Source organism: Myotis yumanensis, unplaced genomic scaffold (assembly GCF_028538775.1).
Source record: "Myotis yumanensis isolate MYYU_CA2020_CCGP unplaced genomic scaffold, mMyoYum1.0.hap1 SCAF_3, whole genome shotgun sequence".
Lineage (NCBI taxonomy): Eukaryota > Metazoa > Chordata > Mammalia > Chiroptera > Vespertilionidae > Myotis > Myotis yumanensis.
The window spans coordinates 195,600,920-195,626,693 of NW_027223754.1; the positions used below are offsets into that span (position 1 = coordinate 195,600,920).

Sequence of the window (25,774 nt, forward strand, 5' to 3'; positions counted from 1 at the left end):
CTAGCCCATACTCCCCACAGGAACAATGGGTTGTGTCCTCAGTGATTTTGTGCATTATCAGCATATCCGCTGCTCCAGGAACCACACTTGGAGAACCACTGCAGACCAGTCATTCCTATTTACATTTAGAATTCTGCAGAAGAAACTGCTGCATTTTAAGGCTACCTGCTCACAATTTCAATTTTACAAAATGCACCTGCCCCCTCTTCTGCAGCTGTTCAAACTGCATTAAGCGAAAGTACATTTACAGTTGTGCATACACAAAAGTTTATCCTTGTATTATTATTTACTGTATTATTTTCCATACAAATGGTAAACCTACTTTTGCCCACCCCTGTACAACTCATGCAACCATGATTGGATGGCTGACAGGGCCTTGGATCCTCTTTTTGGTTTGGGTCCATGAGACTAAGGAAAAATCTTTTCAAATATTATTACTCTTCCTATAATAAGAGCAGTTGAGTATGGGGTAGAAAAGGTTTAGTATCTAAGCAGGTAAAAGTTGACATTAGCAGTTTTGAATATAGTAAAGAACAAAACATAGTGAGAGGAATAATACTTTTTTGGGGGGAGAATTTTTATAAGAGTTTGAGCCAAACATGACATATGCCAGGGAGCAAGATCTCAAAAGCTCCCTATACTTTGATTTTTAAAATTAGACACTTCAAATGATAGATTTTCAAAATTCCCGTGAGTATCAACAATGTCTCTTTTCAACTAATGGAAATAATTTTCTTTAAAAATAACAAGCCTCTTTCACATATGCTATAAATGCATGGGAGGAAGAAGAAAAAATACAGTTAAGTCTTAAATGGCACTGGCAAATTTCCTGCTGTGATGATTAGAAAAGTAGATCAGAATCCGTAGAGTGACAGATGACAGAGCTGATAAGTCTTTGCACAGAAGGTCCCCTGATAGAATTGTTATAGCAGATACTGAAGAATTGAGGGGAAGGAGAGAAGGTATCTCCCTTCCTGGGAGAGGCATGCTTTGTAATCGAGACATGTCTTGGAGAGAGAGGACAAAGACATGTTGTGTTAAATCTAAAAATACAAACCTGATGTACAAATAAAGTGACATCAGTTTCAACTGGACAGTTTAGCATTTCACGTTTGTCTGTAGGATGTCTGTTCCATTTTTGAAATAGATGTTGATCAAATTTGGAATAAGTCAACCAAGTACAAATAGATCTTGAGACAAGGTGAAGCTAATTAACTTTTCACTGAGATTGTTTTCTGTAATTTTAAATTCAATAAATATAACCCAGCAAATATTTGTAATGCTATGAGGCAGGGACTTAGGGTTTATATAGTATGTGAATAATAAATGTGTAAACAAAGTTCTATAAGAACCCAACAATAATAGCTCTTTCCTGCTGGGTAGTGGACAAATGCTCCAAGGAGGTGCACCTGAGCTAAGCTAAGAAGGGATAGGATTTTATCAAAGAGTAAAGCACATTTTAGATTAATAGAGCTTTTCAATATGGAAGTACACAGTCTGTTCAGGAAAGTACTGGGTAGTAGGAGTCAAGATTGGAAAAGCAGCTGTGGGACTTGAATAGTATGCTGAGGAGTTCCTACCTTAATTTCTTAAGTGATAATGGAAGTCTTTTAAAGCTGGAGGTAGTAAGACAATCTCTAGAAAGATCACTAAGTGATTAAAAAGTGCTATTAATAACAGTAGTTAATATGTACTATATACCAGACATAAGCACTTTTTGTGGCTTCTCATTTAATACTCAAAATAGTAATATTTAAAGAAATTAAGGCCCAGAGATGTTGCTTCCATTTACCGAGATCACATGTTATTAAGTGGCAAAGCTCTAAGTTAAGTTTAGGGTTGTACTACTCATAACCACCATCCTCACTGACTTAAAGGCACACACAGAAGAGCAAGTTTTGTAGGGAAGAGACATTGGTGGTACTTCTAACAACAGGAAATGACTGCTAAGTCCAGTATAAGAGAAAAGTTTGAGGAATGTTGCAAATTTAAGAAAAGGGACGAGGGGGTAGGTTTAGCGCCAATAAAGATGGCTATGACACATGCCAGAAAAGGCAGGCTAACCAAGAGAAACTGTGACAACTGAGCATATAGAAATAAAGAAAAAAGGGCAGAAATCACGAATATATTTTTAAAAACAGAGACTAACCCCAAAGCTGACTCTTTTGAAAACACCAGTAAGATGGACAGAACCACTACGAGGTACAAATAAATTAAGAGAATGAAAATTCAAAACCTCTTTTTCCAATGTTTACCCGAGTCAGCGATTTTCAACCAGTATGATGCAAGAATTTTTAAAGCATCAAGACGTGGCTAGTGAGGGGCAGGCACTGACCTCTTTTCCCTTAGGTTGTCCAATAAGATGACAAGAGCCAATACAACAGTAGCCGTCCAGTGTGAATGAATCAAAATTGTATCTTTTTTTTGGAGTACCACAGGATTTTACTAATTAAGATAGTTTATGTGTGTCATGAGATGATAAAGGTTGAAAATCGCTGCTCTAGGTGGGATCAGTGGTTAGGAACACAGATTTGCAAGTAGATTTTATAACCCAGTTGAAATGGATCAAATTCTATAAAAAATCTAAAATCAGAAAACAAAAACCTATATATGCCAATAACCATTGAAGAAACTGAAACAGTAATTAGACAACACTCCCCTCCTCAAGCCCTACAAAAAACAAATTGGGCCGTTTGGCACAGAAAGTTTAAAACTTAGCTTTACTGCTTATTACCTATGACCTTTAGCCAATTCCGAACTTTTCTGAACTCTTTGTTTTCTCCATAAAATGGGGAAAACCAAACGTAACCTTACAGGCTCTAGATAGCAAATGAAATGACAACCTTTGATAAACTGTAAGGCACCAGACGCATTGTCACTAAAATAGCTTGAAAATTACGAAAGTACATTTACTTGTTCTACAAATATTTATTGTACTTCTAATGTGTACAGGACTCTGTAGTTTGATATTTAGTGTTGAAGTGAAGTTTAATATTAAATTCCTATTAAGTCCTGATAAATTAAACTAGAGAGAGATCATTCTGACACATGTCATCCTAGACAATGAACATCTAGTTGAAGCCTTTAATTATTCTTGTTCAGTTGGAATATAGCTGTTGTACTTCTTTCAGACCTGAAAGTTATCAAAGCATATATACCTTTATCCTGTTTGTCATCTTAGTTACCAATAATACTGAAGTTAATGTTTCATCATGTATGGGTAACCTCGCTGTGAAGTTTGATATTATGCTTTTAATTAAAAAGAATACTTTCTCAGCCCCCAAATAAAGAGATTCTTGCTCTCTAAATCTTTTAAGATAAAAAAATTCCTTATTTTTAGTAGTTACAGGGAAGCAACTTTGTAGTACTCTGGAAAGTTTATGGCTAATTTCAAATTACAGTATTAGAAATTACTGCTTTATATGTAAAGAGTCAGTTGTGGTTTTCAAAATTAATTTTTTAAATATTAAAACAAATCAACATTCTATGTAGCTTGGAATCTTTTTGTTGTTGTTAATCCTCATCCAAGGATTATTTTCCCATTGACTTTTAGACAGAGTGGAAGGGAGGGGGAGACACAGAGACAGACACATTGATTGGTTGCCTCCCACACGCACCCCAACCAGGGATGGGTATCGAGCCTACAACTGAGGTATATGCCCTTGATCAGAATTGAACCCAGGACCCTTTAGTCCAAGGGCTAGTGCTCCAACCACTGAGCCAAACTGGCTAGGGCAGTAGCTTGGAATCTTTAAAAAAATAGTGTTAGAACATACTTCAAATGAAGTACATATTTTATATACCTAGGCTACTATGAAAAAATAATTTTCTGTGCCCTTCTGTTTGCTGTACATAATCCTGATCTCATTGTCCTCTTCCAATTACTCATTTGCAACTTACCTTTATCACAGCGATGATGACAGAACTGAGCCACTACAGTCTATCTAGGAATGTAAAGAACTCAAGTTCTTCCCAATAGATTTGTAATTGTTGAAAAATCTTTTGTCCCCACCAGTTCCCAACACTGCTCAATGGCCACATGCCAGTGCCAATCCCCAGCCTGGACAGAGCTGCTTCTCCAGTACTGCTTTCTTCGACCTCTCAGAAGTCCTGATGACATCTGGCCACAATGAAAGACTCATTCACTGATGAAGCAAATTTGTCCCCATGGGCTAGTTTACCTGTGTCATGAGAAGGACTTTGTGAAACCCTGTTAATTTGGTTTGCACTTTTCATAACATGGATGTCTAGATATATGTTAGCATTTTTAAAACTTTTTTTTTATATTCAAGTATATATGAAAATCTGTTTTGCATTAAGTGAATTTTAATGTTTTTGTTTTTATATCCTCTTAGCTCTTAAGTATTGAACACTGTTGACAGTGAAGAACTTTTCTTAATGGCTTTCAGTGTAACTAATAAGGATGTGAAGCTTTTTCGCTTTAATTCTGCATATGCTGAACTGCTTATACACTATAACCAGCTGTGCCTTCCCTTGCATTTAGTTTAATGTAAATGATTTATATATTTTTTAGAGAAAATGTTTGAAAGACAAAGATTAGTATCAAACAGCTCTCTAGTAGAATTTCATTATTTTCACAAGTAGGCAATATGAAAGCATATTCATATTACTTTTTCTCTTTTGCTTTCAATTATAAGAATTGCCTTAGAGCCTCTTTTGAACTGAAATTCAATAAATGTAATGTCCAAGTAATGTTTTTATAAGAAAAAACTAAGCCATATTTAGACAACAAACATTCATGAAAGAAAATGTTTGAAAGTGCATTTTTAAAGAAAGGAACTTTGAAAGGCTAGCCTCCCAGCTGCTTACCAGCTGTTTACAATCTTTTAGACTCCTCCCAAACAAAACCACCTGATGGAAAAGCTACAAGATTATTCTATCCATACTCCTGGAGTATTTCCGAGGTTAGCATATTCTTAGTTCAAGAAATTAGCCCTGGTTCTCCCCGTTTTCCATAAAGAATCACACCCCTCCAATACATTTCCTATATCATTATGAGGTAAGGTTTCTCTAAACCCCCTGAACTATTAACATTTAAAAAGCCTATCCTTTGAAAGAGGCTCACAGACTCGTGATGAAAACAATGAAGAAACAATCTTGTAATACCAGGTATCTTCATGTGTATGGGTATAGCCTTGCTTGTGGAAACCTGAGAGGTTATTACTAAATTTAGGGTGAGAATGAAGGAAACCTGATGCAACAAATATAAGATTCTTCAGAAACCTCATCAATGTTGAATTGATTATGTAACAATGTGGAACACTAAACAGTAATTCTTTTGTGTAGTGGAGTTGAGAGCAGGGACAATAGGAATGTATTTTCTGTTCCTTCAAAAAATCAGCAGGCACCCATCTAAGGCATCTTTCTGTACATTATCAAAGTTCTAATGGTAAGAGAACTGGAAAGTGCCCAGTGCATGCAATTCAAGATCAGATTAATTATCATCCTTAACTATAAGTAACAGAAACCAATTTAACATGTATCTAAATAATTAACTGCTCCAAACCAGGCATTAAACAGCAAGGATAAATAAAACAAAGCTTGTAAAAACACATTCCTTGGGTTTTCAAAAATATCTAAAATTCTGTTATGATATAAATATTGAGATTTTCAATTGGAATTGAGCATCTCTATGTGAGGGATGTATGCCCTTATTTGGAGGAAAACCCCAAACATTCCAATATGCATCTTTGAAAATAAAATAATGGGGTTGATTCCAGAATCCACAAACAGACACTACTGTCATGGGCTAAGGATAATTCTGTACAAAATAGCTGGTCCAGCTGATATTTACTGAGAATGCGTCCTACCCAGGTTTCCAGATGCGGACAGTTGCACAGGAGAAGCTGCCTAAGGCCACATAGCTCATCGGAGGTAACAGTGCCCAGTGCCCAGTCCAGTTCTGCTTCCCCATCTCAGCTGTAACTACCAATCCAAAACTATATGTTAGGCAAAAAAAAAAACAGCATTAAAAAACTGTCAGATAAGAGAAGAATGCACTCCAAATGCAAGAGTCTTATAGAAACTAATTAAAAAGGAAGTCCTATGTACAAATATCACAACCAAAATATTTTTAAATGTAAATACTGACTGGAAAATTCAAATGACTATCTCTGATTCTTGTATTCCCTTCCTCCAAATACTATAACATACATTTATTGGAAATGGAAAAATACCGTAATTCAAAAACTCACTATAAAACAAATAAAGAACTAGAGGTATTGAAGTATAACCCTTAAAGCTCTGCCTCATTCTACATGTGTGTGTATGTGTGTGGTTTGTTTTTTTTAATCAACTATTTTAGACAATAGGTTTCACAGAACATATTAAATTTTTTCTTCCTTTTTATATGTCTGCTTGATCAGTGTTAAATTGCTAAGGCTCAAGTTTTATAGAACTATAATCTAAACATTGGTCTCTTTGTACACATCATTTCTCTGACTGCAAATCTTCATTCCCTTTCATATATGTATCATTTTTACTGTTATATTATTTTTGTTCAATAAATACTTTGTGATAAAAGGCAAGTGGGTCAGTTTACTTCCATTTATTTGGGATAATCCAAATTTCATTTTTCCATATGAGTACACTTTAGAAAATGAGTTGTCATCTAGACTTAAATATGGTATATTATCAAAACATGCTATGTATATGTAATCTGCTTTGAACAGATACTTAAGAAAACAAAATCATTGAAAATGAATTGGAGAGAAGGAAATGGGTTTAAAAAATGTCCCCTGATCTTTAAAATCTTAAGTTCTAGCAACTGTTCTATATTGAGATGGAGGAGGGGGAAAAATTACCCTTTATTCTTGTAGCTACAACTTGTATCATACTCAATGGTTAAAGACTGAAATCTTTTCCCCTAATATTAGGAACAAGATAAGGATATCCTCTGTTGCTGTTTCTATTCAACACAGTACTGCAAGTCCTAGCCTGAAGGGAGGAAGAGGGGAGAGAAAGAAAAAAAAAACATCCAAATGAGAAAGGAAGAAATAAAACTATTTATAGATATCTTATATGTAAAAAACCCTAAACAATCTACCAAAGAAAAGTTAGAGCTGATAAACTGAGCAAAATTGTAGGATACAAAATCAACATGTAAAAATAATTTGTCTTTCTACATACTAGCAATAAAAAACCTGAAAAATTTAAGAAAACCATTCTAGCTACAATATCCTATATAATAAAGAGGAAATATGCAAATTGACTGTCACACCCTCACACACGATGGCTGCCACAAGATGGCCGGCAGGGGAGGGCAGTTGTGGGCGATCAGGCCAGCAGGGGAGGGCAGTTGGGGGTGACCAGGCCTGCAGGGGAGGGCAGTTGGAGCAACCAGGTTGGCAGAGGAGGGCAGTTGGGGGTGATTGGACTGGCAGGGGAGCAGTTAGGTGTCGATCAGGCTGGCAGGGGAGTGGTTAGGGGGTGATCAGGCTGGCAGGTAGAAATGGTTAGAGGCAATCAGGCATGCAGGCGAGCAGTTGGGAGCCAGCAGTCCTGGAATGTAAGAAGGATTCCTGTGGGATCAGGCCTAAACCGGCAGTTGGACATCCCCCAAGGGGTCCCAGATTGGAGAGGGTGCAGGCTGGGCTGAGGGCCCCCCGCCCAGTGCACGTGTTTCACGCAGCGGGCCTCTAGTCTATACTAATAAAAGGGTAATGTGCTAATTAGACCGGGGTCGACTGGACATCTTCCGGTCATCCTGCCTTCCTTCCAGACAAAGCCACGGTGGCGGGGGCTGAGGCAGAGGTGGTTAGGGGTGATCAAGCTGGCAGGGGAGAACAGTTAGGGGAGATCAGGCTGGCGGGGAAGGGCAGTTAGGGGTGATCAGGCTGGCAGGGGAGGGCAGTTAGGGCGATCAGGCCAGCAGGGGAGGGCAGTTAGGGGCAACCAGGCCAGCAGGCAGAGGGTTTAGGGGTGATCAGGCCGGCAGGCAGGTGAGCGGTTAGGAGCCAGCGGTCTCAGATTGCGTAAGGGTGGAGACCGGGCTGAGGGACCCCCCCACCCGTGCACGAATTTCATGCACCGGGCCTCTAGTCAAATATAATAATGAATAAATTTAAGACGACACAAGACTTGTACACTGAAAACTATGAAACATTGCTACAAGAAATTAAAGACATCCTATGTTCATGTATTAGAAGACAACATTGTTAAGATCCAAAGTGGGGACCTACAGATTCAATGCAATTCCTATTACAATCCCAATGACATTTTCTTTTTCCAGAATAAAAAAATTTCATCCTAAAATTTATATAGAATTTTAAGGGACCTCAAGAGTCAAAACAATACTTATATGAACAAAAACAACTCACACTTTTTGATTTCAAAACTTACAAAATCACAAGTAATCAAAACATTGTACAGGCAAAGGACAGAAATTTAGACTAACAGAATAGAATAAAGAAAGCCAAAATAAGCCCTCACATCTATGGTCAATTGATTTTCAACAAGAGTGCCAAGACCAGAGAGAAAAGAATAGTCTTTTCAACAAATAGTGCTGGGAAAATGAGATATTCACATGCAGAAGAATAAGTTGGGCCTACTTGACACCATATACCAAAATTAATTAAAAATGGATTAGGGCTCTAAATGTAAGCAGTAACAGTATAAAAACCTTAAACAGGAAAATATTCATGACCTTGGATTTGGCAATAGTTTCACAAATATGCCACCAAAAGCAGAGGCAACAAAAGAAAAATAGATACATTAGGACTTCATTAGGATTAAAACTTTTGCACACCAAAATGACACCATTAAGAAAGTGAAAGACAATCCACAGACTGGAAGAAACTGCAAATCATATACCTCATAAGAGTCTAATATGTAGAATATACAAAAAAAAACTACAACTCAACAACAAAAAAGTGACACAATTTAAAAATGGACAATGGACTTGAATTCACATTTTTCTCCAAAGCAGATATACAAATGACAGATGAAAAGATGCTCAACATCAATAGTTACTAGGGAAATGAAAAAATCACAAGTTCCCATTAGAATGAATCTATATATATAAAAGCCTAAGCGACCCTTATGACTAGATGACCGGCCATTAGCTATGATGCACACTGACCACCAGGGGGCAGACACTCAACGTAGGAGCTGCCCCCTGGTGGTCAGTGCACTCCCACAGCCAACCTCCCACGAGAAGGCCCTGATCAGCCCAATCACTGGCCAGGCCAAAGGACCCCACCTGCGCATGAATTTGTGCACCAGGTCTCTAGTACAATAGCAACAACAAGTGTTGGCGATTGATGAGGAGAAACTGGAACTCTCACATTACCATTGGGAATGTAATATAGTGTAGTTGCTCTGGAAAACAGTTTGGCAGTTCCTCAAAAAGTTAAACATAGAGTTACTAAGTAACCAAACAATTCCAATCCTAAGTATATAAACTCAAAGAATTTGGTAAACAAGGACTCAACAAAAGTTTCCAATGTCCACAGCAGCATTATTCACAGTAATCAAAAGGAGAGAAAAACCCAAGGTCCATCAACAGATGAATGGATAAACAAAACATCGTATATTCGTATCAGAAAATTATTCAGCCATGTAAAAAAGAATTTCTGACATGCTACATCATTAAACCTTTAAAACATTATGCTAAGTGAAACAGGTCAGACACAAAAGGATAAATACAATATGATTCCACTTTTATGAAATATCTAGAATATGCAAATTCATTAACAAAAAGTATATTTGAGGTTACTAGGAACTTGGGGGTATGGGAAAAATGAAGGCTTATTTAATGGGTACAGAGCTTTTGTTTGGAGTGATGAAAATTTTGGAAATAGTGGTAATTACTGTACAATATTGTGAATCTAATGCCATTGAACTGCATATTTATAATGAGTAAAAAATGGCAACTTTTTTGTTAAATGGATTTTACCACTATTAAAAAGATAGTAAACAAAAACATTAAAAAAACCTTCATAAATTGTCTTGAATCCAAAAGATAATAATTATAGCATGTTAACAAGGTAAACATCACCTGATAAAGCACCAATAAAAATCCAGCTACTTCCATATAAAGTGATAAATTCAATGAGTTTATATTCCAGAAAACAACATCACTTGGAAGAAAAACAAGTCATTCTGTTTCATCTTTAAGAACCTTGTCAACTTAAGACAAATCATAAGTGTTCAAGATTCAAAATTTCTGAGTTTCCAAAAAATTAATAAAGGAACTGCCTTATGACCCAGCAATTTCTGGAACTATATCTGAAGAAACCCAAAACACTAATTCGAAAGAATATATGCATCTTTATGTTCATTGCAGTGTTATTTACAATAGCCAAGATTTGGAAGCAGCCCAAGTACCCATCAGTAGATGAGTGGATAAAAAAAACTAGTACATTTACAAAATAGAATACTATTCAACTGTAAAAAAGAAGAAAATCTTACCTTTTCCAACAGCATGCAGGGACCTGGGGAGCATTATGCTAAGTGAAGTAAGCCAGTCAGAGAAAAACAAATACCTTATGATTTCACTTACATGTGAAATATAATGAACAAAATAAATTAAAATAGAAACAGACTCATAAATACAGAGAACAGACTGACAAGTGTCAGAGGGGATGGAGGAGGGGGGAGGTTGGGAGACTGGGTAAAAAAGGTGAAGGGATTAAACAAACAAAAAAACCTCACAACAATTTGGGTGGTGAACACACAATACAATATACAGATAAATATTTTTAGGACTGTACACTTGAAACCTATATAATTTTATTAACCAACTAGAAGCCCGGTGCATGAATTCGTGCACCGGTGGGTTCCCTCTGGGTGGCCTGCAGGGATCAGGCTGAAACCTGCAGTCCAATACTGCCTGCAGCTCCTACCTGCCACTCCCGCACATCCTGGCCCCACTGTGCCTGCCGTGGGCTCGCACCCTAACAGTCCTGATTGGGAGAGGCTTGCGCTGCTACAGCAGTGCTCACCAGCCATGAGCCCTGCATCTGGCGCCCCCCTAAGGGGAGTGGCCTGTGGGATCGGGCTGAAACCAGATCTCTGACATCCCCCAAAGGGTCCCAGATTGCGAGAGGGCACAGGCCAGGCTGAGGAACCCCACCAGGTCACGATTGAGCCAGGGAGGGACTGCGGGAGGGCTCCAGGGTGTGTCCAGCCCATTTCACTCAGTCCCGATTGGCCGGACCCCAGCAGCAAGCTAACCTACCAGTTGGAGCATCTGCCCCCTGATGGTCAGTGCATGTCATAGCGACTGGTCGACTGTCTGCCCCCTGGTGGTCAGTGCATGTCATAGTGAGAGGTTGAGCAGCCTTAGCATATCATTAGCATATTACGCTTTGGTTGGTTGTTCGGTTGTTCTACCGTTCAGTCTATTTGCATATTACCCTTTTATTATATAGGATGTCACCCCAATAAATTCAATAAAAATTTCAAAAAAAAATTTCTGAATTTCAATTCTCTTCATTGAAGAGTTTCTAGGATCTGAATGGTACTCAAGTATAAAAAAACACACACACAACAACTCCCCAAAATACAAAACAAATAAGGAAACAAAAAATCCCACCAAAATTCCTTAATAAAATAAACATTCCTAAGACTTCCTAGGAAGAATTTTACATAACTACTGGGTTATATTTCTTCACATTTTATATGCAAGAATCAATGAGTCCCATAAAAAAAAGTGATCCCATCCTACACCACAGCCTTTTCCCCCCAGAAAGAACTGTGACAACAAAACCACATCTTAACAACATGAAGATTTTGTTATTATAAATTTCAAAACAAAAGGGAGGAATTTCACATAATATTTATAACCTTCTAATACATGTCTGTCAGTTAGAAATAACAGCAGTTTGTTAGGCTACAGGGTTTAACATAAAACTTATTTACAAACGTGAAAAGCAGTAGTGGTCCAATATTCACCATTACACATAAATCTGTTTCTTCCAGAAATTTTTTTTAAAAAATTAAAATTTCACTATCATGAAATATTAAAATAACACCCTAAGCATGCCACAATCACTATTCACAAATAAAGTTAAAATGAAATATACAAAAATTCACTTAATACTGTTAAATAACAATAAACTACAAGATTTCCTGAACAGAAATGGTAGGACCCCTGAATGTTTTACAGTGAATGAGTGTCAGGAAGAAAATTAAGTTATGACTATTTTCATGATATATAAGCCAAAAATTTACATGACCACCTCAAAATATACCAATTAAGATTTGTAGTTTGTAAGATGCACTAAACAAATAGTCCTAAAAGTTAACACAAATGCTTAAAACATTATTACTAACACCAAGGTGTGTTTATGATGTTCAAAGAGATGCATAATTAAAATTGTAGTTTTGTATCTGGTAAACAGATATCTAAAATGCTTTAAAACAATCCTCTAAGCTCTCTCTTCTCTCATTTGTATTTATCATGGCTCATTTCAAAGACATATTACAGCTTTCAGCTGACTCCAAGTGAATGTTATTAAAATATACACATACAGACAACCCCCAAATGAAATAAATTGTTCCTCAATGATATATCATCCTTTCTAATAAAAGAATTATATTTAAAACAAATAAGACCTCTCATGTTTGGACTTGTATGGTTTCGTCTGAACTAAATTAAAGCACGATGTAAAATAGATAAGTGTATTAGTAAAAAATATCCAATAATATGCAGTAAATATTTCTAAAATGAGGAAAGGTAAAAATAAATAATTTTGGTGCTTTAATTTTCTGGTATCTAATGTGAGATCCCCAAAATGTCAGGTGTTCACTTGCTTGAATCAACTTCTGCATTGCGTTTTCCTAAACATAACGTGCTTATCAATTTCTTAGCTACTCTATTTGCCAATGTTCAATAAAAAAATTATATAGATTATATAGCATGAACTTAGAGTGTTCAAGATGGCTCACTTATTTTACTGTTAAGCAAAGCTGAATTTACATTCCAGAAAACACCGCAGTTTAATTTTAAAAACAAACAAAAATGCAGCAGTAAAACAATTCATGAGGAGAAACAGATGCATTCACATAATAAAGCCACTGCAACTTCTTCAGGCATTCAACTGTTGTGTTAAATAAACAGACAGTAGTTATTTAGCAGCAATGATTCCGCAATAAATAATGCACTGTGTTTCAGTCCTGCACAAAAATTGCAGCTACAGTTACATCAATAGCTGTAACCTACTGGCTCTAATGGCAGAGAAGACCTTAAAACCAACTGTACAAAAAAATTGTCACACTGTGACAACAAATATAAAAACAATCTGTAGGTCTGAAATAAAAAGACTCCACTGTGAAGAGGACAGTGTAGACAAACGGAGATTCCAAGTCCACCAAAAGAAATAATTGCCTTCAGATCTGAGTCCTTGATTGATAAGAAAGGCTGGGGGCTGGGCTTGAAACCATGTTATCAGACTTAAAAGAGCATGCTCTGTCTTCTGTTCTTCCCATGTCCTAAAATATAAAGTCATTTTATGAGGCAGTTCGAGGTTCAATTTTATCCCACATACAGTATTTGGTGACTCTAGGATGCTAATGTTCCCACCAGCAAAGCTAATTTTCCACGGTAAGAGTGATCAATACTGTCTTAAATGACCCTTTTGTCGATGGGGTCAGTCTACAGCTTCTATGCTTCGAAGTGATGAACCTGATGACTAGGGAAGCACAAGATGTGTCTTCTGCCTCAGGTACCAGGATGGCATGTGCAATGATCAAGCCAGGCCACTTGTAAAAGGTTTCTGTGCCATCTGCAGCTTTCAGGATCCCTGACTTGACTGAGTCAGATTTCTCTCTGAAGAATTACTGAGAATGTGCAATGCTAAACATACACAGTTGTGGAATGCACTGTACATTGGTTTTTACATCAATAATTTTACTGATCAACTTATAAACCAAAAAGTTGGTTCCATGCATAATTTCATGATCGACACGTGAAATGGTTTATGACAAACACACCTGTCTCTGGATAAGAAGAATTTCGAAAACCTGGGTCCTTTTGCAACTGAATCTCTTTCAAGCTGAATATTGATACACCTAAAATGCACAGACAGGAATTATCAGGTGAGGTCTAACAGTATTAAAACAAATATAAACCAACTATAGACAAATGTTTAAAAATGAATATTGATTCAACATGAAACATTTATACTACATTTACAAGGTTATAGCTCTGCTGAAATATTTTCCCTTTTGCCCCAATGTTTTAAGAAAACCAAAAAATAATCTCTCTTTAGGACCCCACCCCCCATTTCTGCTTTAAATCATGCTTCGAGTATGTAGTTCTCTAAGGAGACTATACATTGATATTTCTAGGATCTACTGGAGTTGGAAGACGTAATCAAAATGTATTGCTTTTCCTCCCTCTGTCCTTTTCCTCCCTCCTATGATGGCATGAAGGTATCAGGTCCTCAAACTGTCTTCAGATTTTTTTAGATAAGAACAAGGATTAGGTTTGTACATAACTGCCTACCTTAAACTATGAAATTTGATATTAATAATGAAATGTAAGTATCATCTTAAAAACACCTGTAATTCACCTTCCTCATTTTCAGTCTCTGCCAGAGAGATAATCTTTCATTAAAAACTATATTGTAAATTCTAAGTGGAAAGTCTTGATTCCAATAAGCAAACTTTGATGAATCAATATTGTCTAGTAAATGAGAAATAATGTAAGATTTTAGAAGCTCAGTTCCCAAATATTCTAATTTCCCAAAATTAATTTACTTAATTTTAAAGTAAAATATTGACGTAATTAAAAAAAAGAATGTTATGAGTAGAATCAAGCAGTTACCTCAGGCACAAGAAATGGGCTGGTTTAGTAACTAACAGTAGGCTCACTACTGTCAAGGCAATAGTAAAAGAAAATCATCTTTATGTCTTAAAAAGGAACTCTACTTTCACAAGAAAACAATCTTATGTTTTGGTTGTGTTTCATTGTTGTTGTTTTTTTTTGCCTGAAATCCATTTTTTTTAACAACTCTGAACCAAAGCAATACAGATTGGGACTAATGACAATGCCTATCATCAGATGACATTTCCAACTTAAGTCCACTAAGATTAATTACTCTTGCCTAAGTACTATTGATTTCTTACAGAATAGTGGCAATGTGCTCAGTGTTAAATAAATTAAAACACAGGCAACCAATACATAAAGAAATTCTGATCTAATTACAAGAAGACTATAATTTTAGGCTTAAAAACCAACAGCAATCTTGCCCTGGCTGGGTGACTCAGTTGGCTGGAGCATCATCCCGTGCACCAAAGGGTTGCAAGTTCCATTCCCGGTCAGGGCATGTACCCAGGATGCGGGTTTGATCCTCAGTTGGGGCTTGTACAGAAGACAACTGATCAATGTCTCTCTCTCACATTGATGTTTCTCTCTCTCAAATCAATAAAAACATATCCTTGGGTGAGGATAAATAAAAACAAAACAAAAAAACCACAGCAATCTCTTCCTAATCCCCTAATTCACCTCAGTCTCCTACCCTGGACAAACGAAAAGAAAGAAGGTGTAGGGGGAGGAGGAGAACACTAAAATTTCTCTTACTTTCAGGTAAGGCGTGTATCCTTGGTCCCAGACTTCGAAAGTACACATGTTTCATGGCTTCTTCTGCTGGAACTCTTTTCTTAGATTCATACTGTGAAAAAGCAAAGAATTGCATCATTAACTTTTTCTCTAAATACTGTTACAGGAGGGAAGTTAACACTACTTTGATTACTTGATACAATCACTATTTTCAAAGAATCAATTTGGAGGTGCCACAGATATGCTCTGAGTTATTAGTGACTATATCTCAGCCCCAAATTTCTAAGATAAAGTTGGAGCTTACCTAAAAATTTAGATTCCCTGTATTGTTTGAAGAGATGAAAAATTAAAATACTTGAATTTTGGTGTTACTTTTCTTCATGAACACCAAAGGATCATTGGAAATATATCTCTGTGACAGACATTATTAAATTACCTATTCAATACCCATTTCCCCCTTTCCCTTGATAGATTACCTAGATTTATTTCAGGTGTCCATTGCTTCAACTCCAACAGATGGATCATGAATCATGACTGTCCTAGTTTGGGCTAATTATGATAATTCTGCTCCTCAATTCCCAGACTCTCTTACAATTAATGTTCTGGCCAACAAGAGTTAGTTTTGAAAAAAACCTTACAGGGATTTCTGGAAAAGCTTTGACTTTTCAAACACAAAAGGGCTAATGTGGCTGACGCAAGCATCATACTCTCTCTTCTCCCTGCTTTAAATGATGATATGAATGCTATTTGGAGGTGCAGCACCTTGTACAGAAATTAAGTATAAGGAAGACAAAGAGAACATAAGAAAACACGAATTGCAGAGAACATGGCCGTGACATAGTTGATAGATGACAGCAGCTACCTGCCTCAGACTATTCAAGGTCACAATGAGAGACTCACCAAACACATTATGAGAGAGCATAATGTTTTTACTTTAGCATATACCTTAAGCATGCTAGATACTACAATAAATAATATTTTAATTGTCATGACAAATTTTTGAAGGAGGTATTATTGATCCCATTCTACAGATGAAGAAACTGAGTCTCAGAGAAGTTGAGCCATTTAACAATTACAACGTAACATGTAACTTACCTGAAGAAATTTTGTTATCAATTCGATTCCTTCAGAGTCTAACCTAGAAATAGCAAAAAACAAGTGGCAGTTTATTCTTTTATCTTAGCGTACAGCTACTTTTCAAACAAAACTACTTTCCAAATGTTTTAATCTGTGAAACCTAGTGCTCTAAAATAGCCACTCTTGTTCTTTCAAATAGACCAAAGCTGTCTTATCCTCAAAAGACTAATCTCACCACTTATTTAAGAAGAAACCATAAACAACCGGGCGCAAATTCAAATTTCCAATATTCAAAAACAAATTAGATTATTAAAAACTATAGAATTTTTTCTGGTTTTGTTAATCTTCACCCAAGGATATTTTTCCATTGATTTTTAGAGAGAGGGGAAGGGAGGGGGACAGAGAGAAACATCGATGTGAGAGACATACATCGAATGGTTGCCTCCAGCACATGCCCCAACCAGGGCTGGTGATCCAGCCTGCAACCAAGGTATGTGCCCTTGACTGGAATCAAACCTGGGACCCTCCAGTCCATGTGCTGATGCTCTATCCACTGAGCCAAACTGGCTAAGTAAGGCAAAAGTAGAGAATATTTTTGAAAATCACCATTCTGTCTCAAACCAAAGTAACCACTATTTATCAGGAAAGCTTAAGTAAATTGCATCAATTTTCAGTGTTCCACTGAAGACAAGAGTACAAAAGCATCATTTTCCTATTATATAGGTGAAAACAAGGAGAAAAGTAATCCCACTATGTATCACTGTGGTCAAGATAAACAGGTAGTCTGCTGAGCATGGGGTACTAGGAACTATAAAGTGCAATTTAAATATGTCTCAATAACTTCATAAAACTTAATTTACAGGGCTACAAAACCAATGAATGATACAGTTGATAAAGACAGATAATTATAGCGATGAATTTAATATAATAGAGAGTAGAGGATTTAGGGATTATCTTAATGGGATAATCTCCTGGTCAGAAATCACAAGTTCTCTCTTGCTGCCTTTCACTTGCAAATTGAAAGCACAATTATGGATAAAGAATATTTTCCCACCTGAGGGCTCCTAGTGAGTATTGTGGATGCTGTGGCCTAGACATTTGCCAGACTCTTAATCCTCTGTAGTTTGCCATTCTGACAAATACATAGAGCTTCTTGGACACAGACAAACTCAATGCTAAGATCATGGAGAATCTGCTTTAAAGAAGAGCTTTAACCTTCTACACTGGATATTACAATAGCAAGCAATAGATACATAAAATAGGATTTACGCTACTTGGGAAAGACACATACACAAAGTCCAGCACATAATATGATTCTTCCTAAGCAGGAATACTTAGAATGTTATTAGTTACTACAGTAACAATAAGAACATCAACTCACATAAACACTTTAAAGATATTTTTGGTATGAGAACTGCATTGCTATTCTTCCATAGCCACAGAATAAATTAAACTAGATCAAGTGTGTTATGTTGTGAGCAATGTGAATAACGTTTGAGTAAAACAGACATTGGCCTTATTTGGTATCTTGGTGCCCTTTTTATATTTTTTTAAGGAAAGATGGAAAAATACATTCACAGATATTATTCTGCGTTACTAACTAAAATGTAATACATTCTGCAAGTCAAATTTTACTGGGAGTCAGATGGGTCTAGGGGTAGGTCTCAGAAGAAACTAATTGAATGGCCAAATTGAGGATGTGAGAGGTCAGAGTTTGTATTCTTCAAATACAAATTATTATGTGATTAACTTTGACCAAAATAATACTGAGTCACCTTTTGTCAGTGTCAAGATTTTACTTATAACACTATCTTAGGTTTTAAAAAAAGTAAATATAGCCCTAGCCGGGTGGTAAGTGATTAGAGCATTGGCCCATGGACCGAAGGGTCTCAGGCTCAATTCTGGTCAAAAGCATACAAACTCCCTGGTTGCAGGCTCGATTCCCAGCCCCGGTCAGGGCGTGTGCGGGAGGCAACTAATTGATGTGCCTCTCTCACATCGCTGTTTCTCTGTCTCTCCCTCTCCCTTCCACTCTCTCTAAAAATCAATGGAAAAAATACTCTTAGGTGAGAATTAACAAAACAAACAAAAAAGTAGAGACTGATTCTGTAGAAAGCGAAGCAGAAATTTCATCATGGCATTGAATAAGGAATTAATGCCTTCTTTCTGATAAAAGGAACATCTATATATACGCTAGAATTCTAATACATACGTTCTATATTCACTTTGTATACAGCTCAATTCTGTGGTCACATAATTTGGTGATCCTTGGTCACTGAATTATAAAATTAATCTGACACAGGAAGGAAGGCTCAATTAGATTAGTTACTAAAATATTTAAGAATTGTGTATGTGTATTAAATATTGAATCCTTACTGTGAATTATTCTTCATGAGAGTAAAAAGAATATTCCCCCTTTTACTTAGAGAAAATAAAAAAAATACCTGGGTGCATGATTAATTAGAGGTTGTGGTTTATATTTTGGGAAGTTGTAGTTCTTGAACTCATCATTTGAAGAAACACCTGGCCAAGTTTCCTGAGATGGAGTCCCTAAGTTAAAAAAAATTATATACATATAAATATGTAAAAATTTATATAAATATGTAAAAACATATATATGCAAATATGTATAAGTAGGCAGAGCTAAGAAAGTGTTTTAAAGAACAATTTATATTTAGTAGATGATCTGACTTTCAACTGAAACAGAAATGACAGAAATAGTAAACATATGGTCTTTTTTTAGGAATATGCAATGATGCCATAAAAATTATGATGCTTAAATGACACCTAAGCTAGAAATATTTCCTAGTAATATGGTAAAGGTCAATTTTCAATATTTCTCTTCTCTGTTCTTCCACAAAGGTGGAATTCAGTAAGTAAAACGTTACCTAGAAGGATTTGTATTTATAATTATTTAATTTATAATTCATATAACAAATAGCTCTTTATGTTAGTCTCAGTATCAAATTTTTAAATAGTCTTTAAAAGATTTCTTGTTACCTAGCAGTCGGAAAATTAAGTGCAGTTCATCTTCCACAGTTGATCCTGGAAACAGAGGTCTTCCAGAAGCCATTTCAAAGAAAATGCAACCAACACCCCTTTAAAATATATCATAAAAAATGATGAGTAACCCATTTACATATTATGACACACAAAAATCTTTTTCTTAAGATGGCCTCTCAGGAGAATTTTGTAATAGTCTGCTTTTAGAAAACCTCCTGCAGAGATATTAACATTTATCCTATTTGTCTCAATTTCCATATTGCTATATCCATTTTTCACACATCAAATATCCAGCTATCCTCTGCATGATCCTTGAAGAGTAACAGTAACAATGGCTAAGAGTGACTTAATGCTTACTATGTGTTAGGTAGTGGGTAGCAGTGGTAGGGAGAAGCAAATGATCAAGATGTTTTTATGCAGAAAGCAGAGATAGAACAGGTAGGTGCAGGGTAGAGAGTGTTTGAGTATGTGTGTGTGTAAGAGAAGGAAGAGAAATGGATGGAGGCTAAATGAATAGATACTCTCTTCTACAATTTGTGTGACTACAGCCCTCCCATTTAAGGAATCACAATCTGGAACTGTATATAACATTTAATTTTATATATTAAAATGTTATATGGAAAGAAAATGATGGTACCATGATGGAAAAAATATGGTAGTTCCTCAGAAACTTTTAAAATAGAATTACCATATGATCCAGCAATTCCACTCCTAAGTATATACCCAAAAGAACCGAAAGCAAGCCTCAAAGAGGTATTTGTACACCCATGTCCATAGCAACATTAGTCACAATAGCCAAAAGGAGAAAACAATGCCCGTGTCCACTGACAGATGAATGGATAAATAAAATGTTGCACACCTATGCAATGATTATTCAGTCTTAAAAGTCAAATATCTACAACGTGGGTGAATTTTGAAGACACTTATGCTAAGTGAAATAGGTCAGTCACAAAAAGACTATATAATTCCATTGATATGAAGTACTTAGAAAAGTCAAATTCAGAGACAGAAAGTGGAATGATGGTTGCCAGGGGCCAAAGGGAGGAGGATATAGGGAGCTGTTTAATGGGTACAGTGGGAGGAGGATATAGGGAGTTAATGGGTATAGTGTTTCAGTTTTGCAAGATGAAAATAATTCTGGAAATGGATGGTGGTAATGGTTGTACAACAATGTGAATGTCCTTAATCACAGAGAACTGTACATTTAAAATGGATTAAAATGGTAAATTTTATTTACCACAATTTAGAAAATAAGTTTAAAAAAAGAAAACTGTTATACAAAACAAAATTATATAATTGTTCAACCCAGGACAACTGAAGGAAGTATATGATTTATCACTACATGAAGGGTATAGGCAATGAAATGCAACTGCAGTTCAGAGGAAGAAATTGCCACTGGAGGCTAGGTTGTATTCAAGAAGGATTTATGAAAAATTGTGTTTTGAAAGTTCCTAGATACAGGCCCATTAGAGAAAGAGTAGGCATTCCAGATGGATGGACTGGTGTGAGCACAGCAAAAGTGGGAAAGCCCAGGTTATGTTTGAAATATATTGAGTAGCCCATTTAGCTAAAAGGGAACATCTGTGTATAGGGATCCTCTGAAGTAAGTTGGAAAAGGCAGCTTAGAGACATTTTATAGAGACCATTATGAAGTACCAGGGTGAAGAACTGTACCTTATTCTAAAGGTAATGAATAGGGAAGCAGCAAAGGTGTTTGAATGAAGGGGTGTCATGATCAAAATGGTGTGTGAGGAAGATGGTTATAATATTTTATTCTTTTCAGATTACCTTAAAGCAAGTAGATTTTGGTGACTATTAAATGACAATAAAAACAATAATTTTGTTTTAAATTACTATGTACCAGACACTCTTCTAAGTGCTTTATATGTATCAGCTCATTTGGCCTTAACATTATGCACAGAACAGTCATTTAAAGTCATTATTGTTACTATTCCCATTTCCTTAAATGAGGAAACTAAGGCACAGGTCTATAATCTGAATAAGGTTATTATACAGATATAAGTGGTAGAATTGGTATTTAAACCTAGGTGATCTTACGTGCCAGAAATCTTCGTCACTGCTTATCTCATGGCTCTTTAATATCTCCTTAAAAGTCAAATATCTATCAGTATGCCCTGTATTTATGGCTACATTCTTTCAAAATTATAAATAGCAATAACATGCACATATATTTACCACATGTCAATCTGTGTTGAGTACTCTGAGGAACCGAGTAGCACATCAGGTGGCCGGTACCATAGTGTGACAACTTCATTTGAGTAGGTCTTTGTGGGAACTGACTTGGCTCTGGCTAGTCCTTCAAAAGGAAAGAAAAAAAGAAATAGCTGTAATGAATTTCCCAGCCAATGTCCTCACCATGACTCCAATCACTAGGATGCCTGAGATGACTACTCTGTAGCTTTTTAAAACTTAACAAAATTAGTTTTATGATTTTTTTTTAACTGCGCATAGTGTAAGGGATCACCAAATCCTTACGTAATTAAACTAAGTAATAGTAATCCCACAATAGGTATTATGCTTACTTTTATGCATATGAATGCACCTGGTACAGTGTCTGGGTTAATTTAAACTTAAGATATTTTCCTGTTATCCATGAATCATGCCAAAATTATTTCCTAGCTAAACTTAAATTAATGCAAAATGGACCAATGACATCGAGATGAACAATTTTATTTCTTACAGCTATAGGCTTTTGTCACCTTTAAACCTGATTCCAACTTTAATTTGCTACACCAATTTTTATCCAAAAAAAAAAAAGAGAAGCTATTGGTCCCAAACCTTTTTTTAAATCTCTAAACCTACTTTTTAAATTTTTTTTTTTTTTACTTTTCAATTACAGTTGACATACAATATATTAGCTTCATGTGTACAACATACTGATTAGACGTTTATATAACTTACGAAGTGATCACCCTGATAAGTCTAGTACCCATCTGGCACCATTCTGTAGAGTTTTATTGACAATTTTCTTGCAAAAATCTATTTAGAGAAAGTTCCTTAGAATAAATTACACTGCTTTTCTGTACTCTTTTTAAATTTTACGTTATATGGATAATTTTAAAATAAGACAAACCTCACTGCCTTTAAAGGGTATTAATAATTGTTGTAAATGATATAAAACACATACCATTCCTTTGCCAATTTAATATGGAATTCACTGATTATCCAGAAATAAGGGTGAGTTCACAATTTTCCCTCTTGAGCCATTGGCATAAGAGAGTTATTTTTACTACATCTAAGCCTCAAAATTCTGAAGAAGCAAAACTTTAAAAGATGTATGAAGAAATATAAATTTATTTTAATATATAGTTTATTTCAAACAAGGAATAATTCCTTTTTCAGGCTGCGATTTCTGTTATATATAACATATCTGATTAAAATATTACATCTTTTAAATGTCATAAAATGATAATACTTTAATAAACTGGATTAAGTCACTCTAATGAAACCAGAATTTAAAGTAATAGGTAGCATTCATACTATTTCTGTTTGATGGCTAAAGGGTGTAACTAGAACAATGTTGATAATATTTCATTTAATTACAAGTTTTATTCTACCGTCCTAACTTGGAAAAATAAATTCAACAAATTATTTTCCTACCAATTTTGGTAATTAGCAAGATGAGAGCAGCTTTTTGATCGCTCTTCCTGATATCAATAGTGGTTATATGGGGGCAAAGGACAGGGCCACAAGTTGACTTATTCTACAACCTATGGCATCAAAACAATTGCCAGTTACAGTTTCCTCAGTACCTTACTCTCCTACTCCTGAGAGAATTCTGAACTAGGGTGCTTGTTCACACAGGGTCCTGGTCCACAATCTGAATTTCAGCATTGGCATGAAATTAAATAATAATCTCTTCCAAACCAAAGTACTTACATGTGATACAGTATTGTTATATAAGCCATTTTCTATTAGAGATGAAAATGTCTATAGTAGTACTTACTAAACCTGAATTTCACCAATTACAGCAAAAAGAGTAGAATTTTCACAGGGATAAAAAACAATTTACAGTAAAATACTCAAAGTTACCTGACCCTCCCCTACTTGCAACCAGTAAAAAAAATATTGGTTTTCCTTTTTCATTAATGAGGAGGTCTGTGGTTTCAAGTTTCAGTGCAACACATATGCATTACGAATGCAACCAATAATATATAACTAAAAGCAAAACACAAAATTGATTATATTATCTTATGGAAAAATCAGAATTTCTTGTTGGCTTGTGGAAGGTAAGATTTACTTGGCTTGCTTTGTAGAAGTTAGAAGCAAAATTTCAAGCACTGATAGTATTCTTCCCACCAACCTTGAACTCCCAAAGGTAAACTTTTGATGGCCCTTGCCATTCCTGTATGGAATTTCTAATAGGCAAGCTGGATTTCTCTATCATTGCCATTCATTTTAGGATTACAGAATAAAGAAGAGTGAATGCAGCTTGGCAAAAAAGAGGAGAGAGTCTGAGGGGGTAATAACCATTATGAGGAAAATAAACCATGTGTAGGAGATTGTGTAATATATATAAGCCTATGCAAATAACTTGTACTTTCTTGTTTAAACACATGACCATTTCCTTTTTAAGGAAGGAAATACAAATAGCAACCTACCTTTCAAACAAATGGTAAAGGTTTAAATAAGTAAAAGTATAGAAATTTCTAGAATTTACCACTTAATAACAGTGAATTTTTAATTTGTTACTAAAAGAATACAATGACTACTACCAGGTAAGTACAGTTTGGTGTCACTGCTTTGATTTATACCAAGGCACTAGTAACATTACCCCTTATTGCTTTTGGATCATCAATACAAATATTAATACAGTGAAAAAGGCAAATAACATTCAGTATAAATTTGATAACATATTAGACTTTTGGAGACCTCCTGAAAGGGCCTTCGGGGTCTAGGGATCACACTTGAGAATGGTGCCTTTTAGCATTTACTAACATAACTCACCTACCAAAGTTTTTGTCAAATATCTTATTCAGAATTTCTTATACAGAAAATTTCCACACCCATATAAAAACAATTACAGTGTCAACGGTTGTTCTAACCACCTAGAACTATTTATAAATATCTCATACATTCCGTACCAAAATCGGCTAGCTTTAGTTCTCCTTTTTCATTAATGAGGAGGTTCTGTGGTTTCAAGTCTCGGTGCAACACTTTCCTTCTGTGGCAATATGCCAAACCACGTAGAATTTGGTATAAAAACAGCTACAGAAACAAATAAATAGAAATTAGTCTTACAGATAATGAGACAGACTTTGGTGTAAGTGTAAGTTATGGTAAAGAGAAAAGCAACTGGCTTAGAATAGCAAAAAAATAAAAAGGAATCATACCCTTAAGTACAAAACCTTTTCCTTATATAGTTGTTTTCTATTTGAAACATCAATCTATTTTTTTGGTCTGATAGTATCTATGCAAATAAATAAAAATAGCAGTTTCATAAAGTGAAATGAAACTTTGTATTAGAAGTAATGGTTTGCTTATTATAGAAAATGATCCTATATAATAAAAGCCTAATATGCAAAATGACCAAACAGCAGAACGACCAGTCGCCATGATGCACACGGACCACCATGGGGCAGATACTCGACGCAGGAGCTGCCCCCTGGTGGTCAGTGCACTCCCACAGGGTAGTGCCACCTAGCCAGAAGCTGGGCTCATGGCTGGCGAGTGCAGCGGCTATGACAGGAGCCTCTCCCGCCTCCTCTGAAGCGCTAAGGAGCAGCGAGCCTTACGGTAAGGAGCAAGGGGTCCTGGACTGCGAGAGGGTGCACACCGGGTTGAGGACTCTCCTCCCCCCGCCCCCCAGTGCATGAATTTTATGCACTGGGCCTCTAGTTTAAAATAAACATATCCTTGCCCTGCCTGCCAGTGTGGTCAGTTGGTTGGAGAGTCATCCAATACACCAAAAGGTGACAGGTTCGATTCCCAGTCAGGGCACATACCCAGGTTGTGGGTTAGATCTCCGTTTCGGGAGTAAGCAGGAAGCAATCAATGTCTCTTTCTCAAACATCCATGTTTCTTTCTTTCTCTCTCTCTCTCTCTCTCTCTCTCTCTCTCTCTCTCTCTTCCTGTTTCTAAAATCATTAAAAAATATATATAAAAAATTTAAAAAACAACACATATCCTCATAAACTTATAGGCCTA

At 36.0% G+C, this 25,774-nt stretch overlaps 2 protein-coding genes across 3 annotated transcripts in view; one reads left to right on the forward strand and one right to left on the reverse strand.

Annotated features, from left to right (window-relative positions):
• The window catches only part of ELK3 (ETS transcription factor ELK3), a 63,978-nt gene extending 57,435 nt beyond the window's left edge, over positions 1 to 6,543 (forward strand). For both annotated transcript variants that reach the window (XM_070410859.1, XM_070410860.1), the window contains one exon: positions 4,016 to 6,543. In XM_070410859.1, coding sequence (XP_070266960.1) covers positions 4,016 to 4,114 — 99 coding nt within the window. In that variant the 3' untranslated portion in view covers positions 4,115 to 6,543. The remainder of the gene's footprint in view (positions 1 to 4,015) is intronic.
• A 5,139-nt stretch (positions 6,544 to 11,682) lies between these two features.
• The window catches only part of CDK17 (cyclin dependent kinase 17), an 88,727-nt gene continuing 74,635 nt past the window's right edge, over positions 11,683 to 25,774 (reverse strand). Inside the window, exons 10-17 of the mRNA XM_070410861.1 lie at positions 24,712 to 24,835; positions 21,803 to 21,923; positions 19,604 to 19,701; positions 19,048 to 19,153; positions 16,622 to 16,664; positions 15,548 to 15,638; positions 13,957 to 14,034; positions 11,683 to 13,455 (exon numbers count right to left, since the gene is read on the reverse strand). Of these exons, the coding sequence (XP_070266962.1) occupies positions 13,418 to 13,455; positions 13,957 to 14,034; positions 15,548 to 15,638; positions 16,622 to 16,664; positions 19,048 to 19,153; positions 19,604 to 19,701; positions 21,803 to 21,923; positions 24,712 to 24,835 (699 nt within the window). The 3' untranslated portion in view covers positions 11,683 to 13,417. The remainder of the gene's footprint in view (positions 13,456 to 13,956; positions 14,035 to 15,547; positions 15,639 to 16,621; positions 16,665 to 19,047; positions 19,154 to 19,603; positions 19,702 to 21,802; positions 21,924 to 24,711; positions 24,836 to 25,774) is intronic.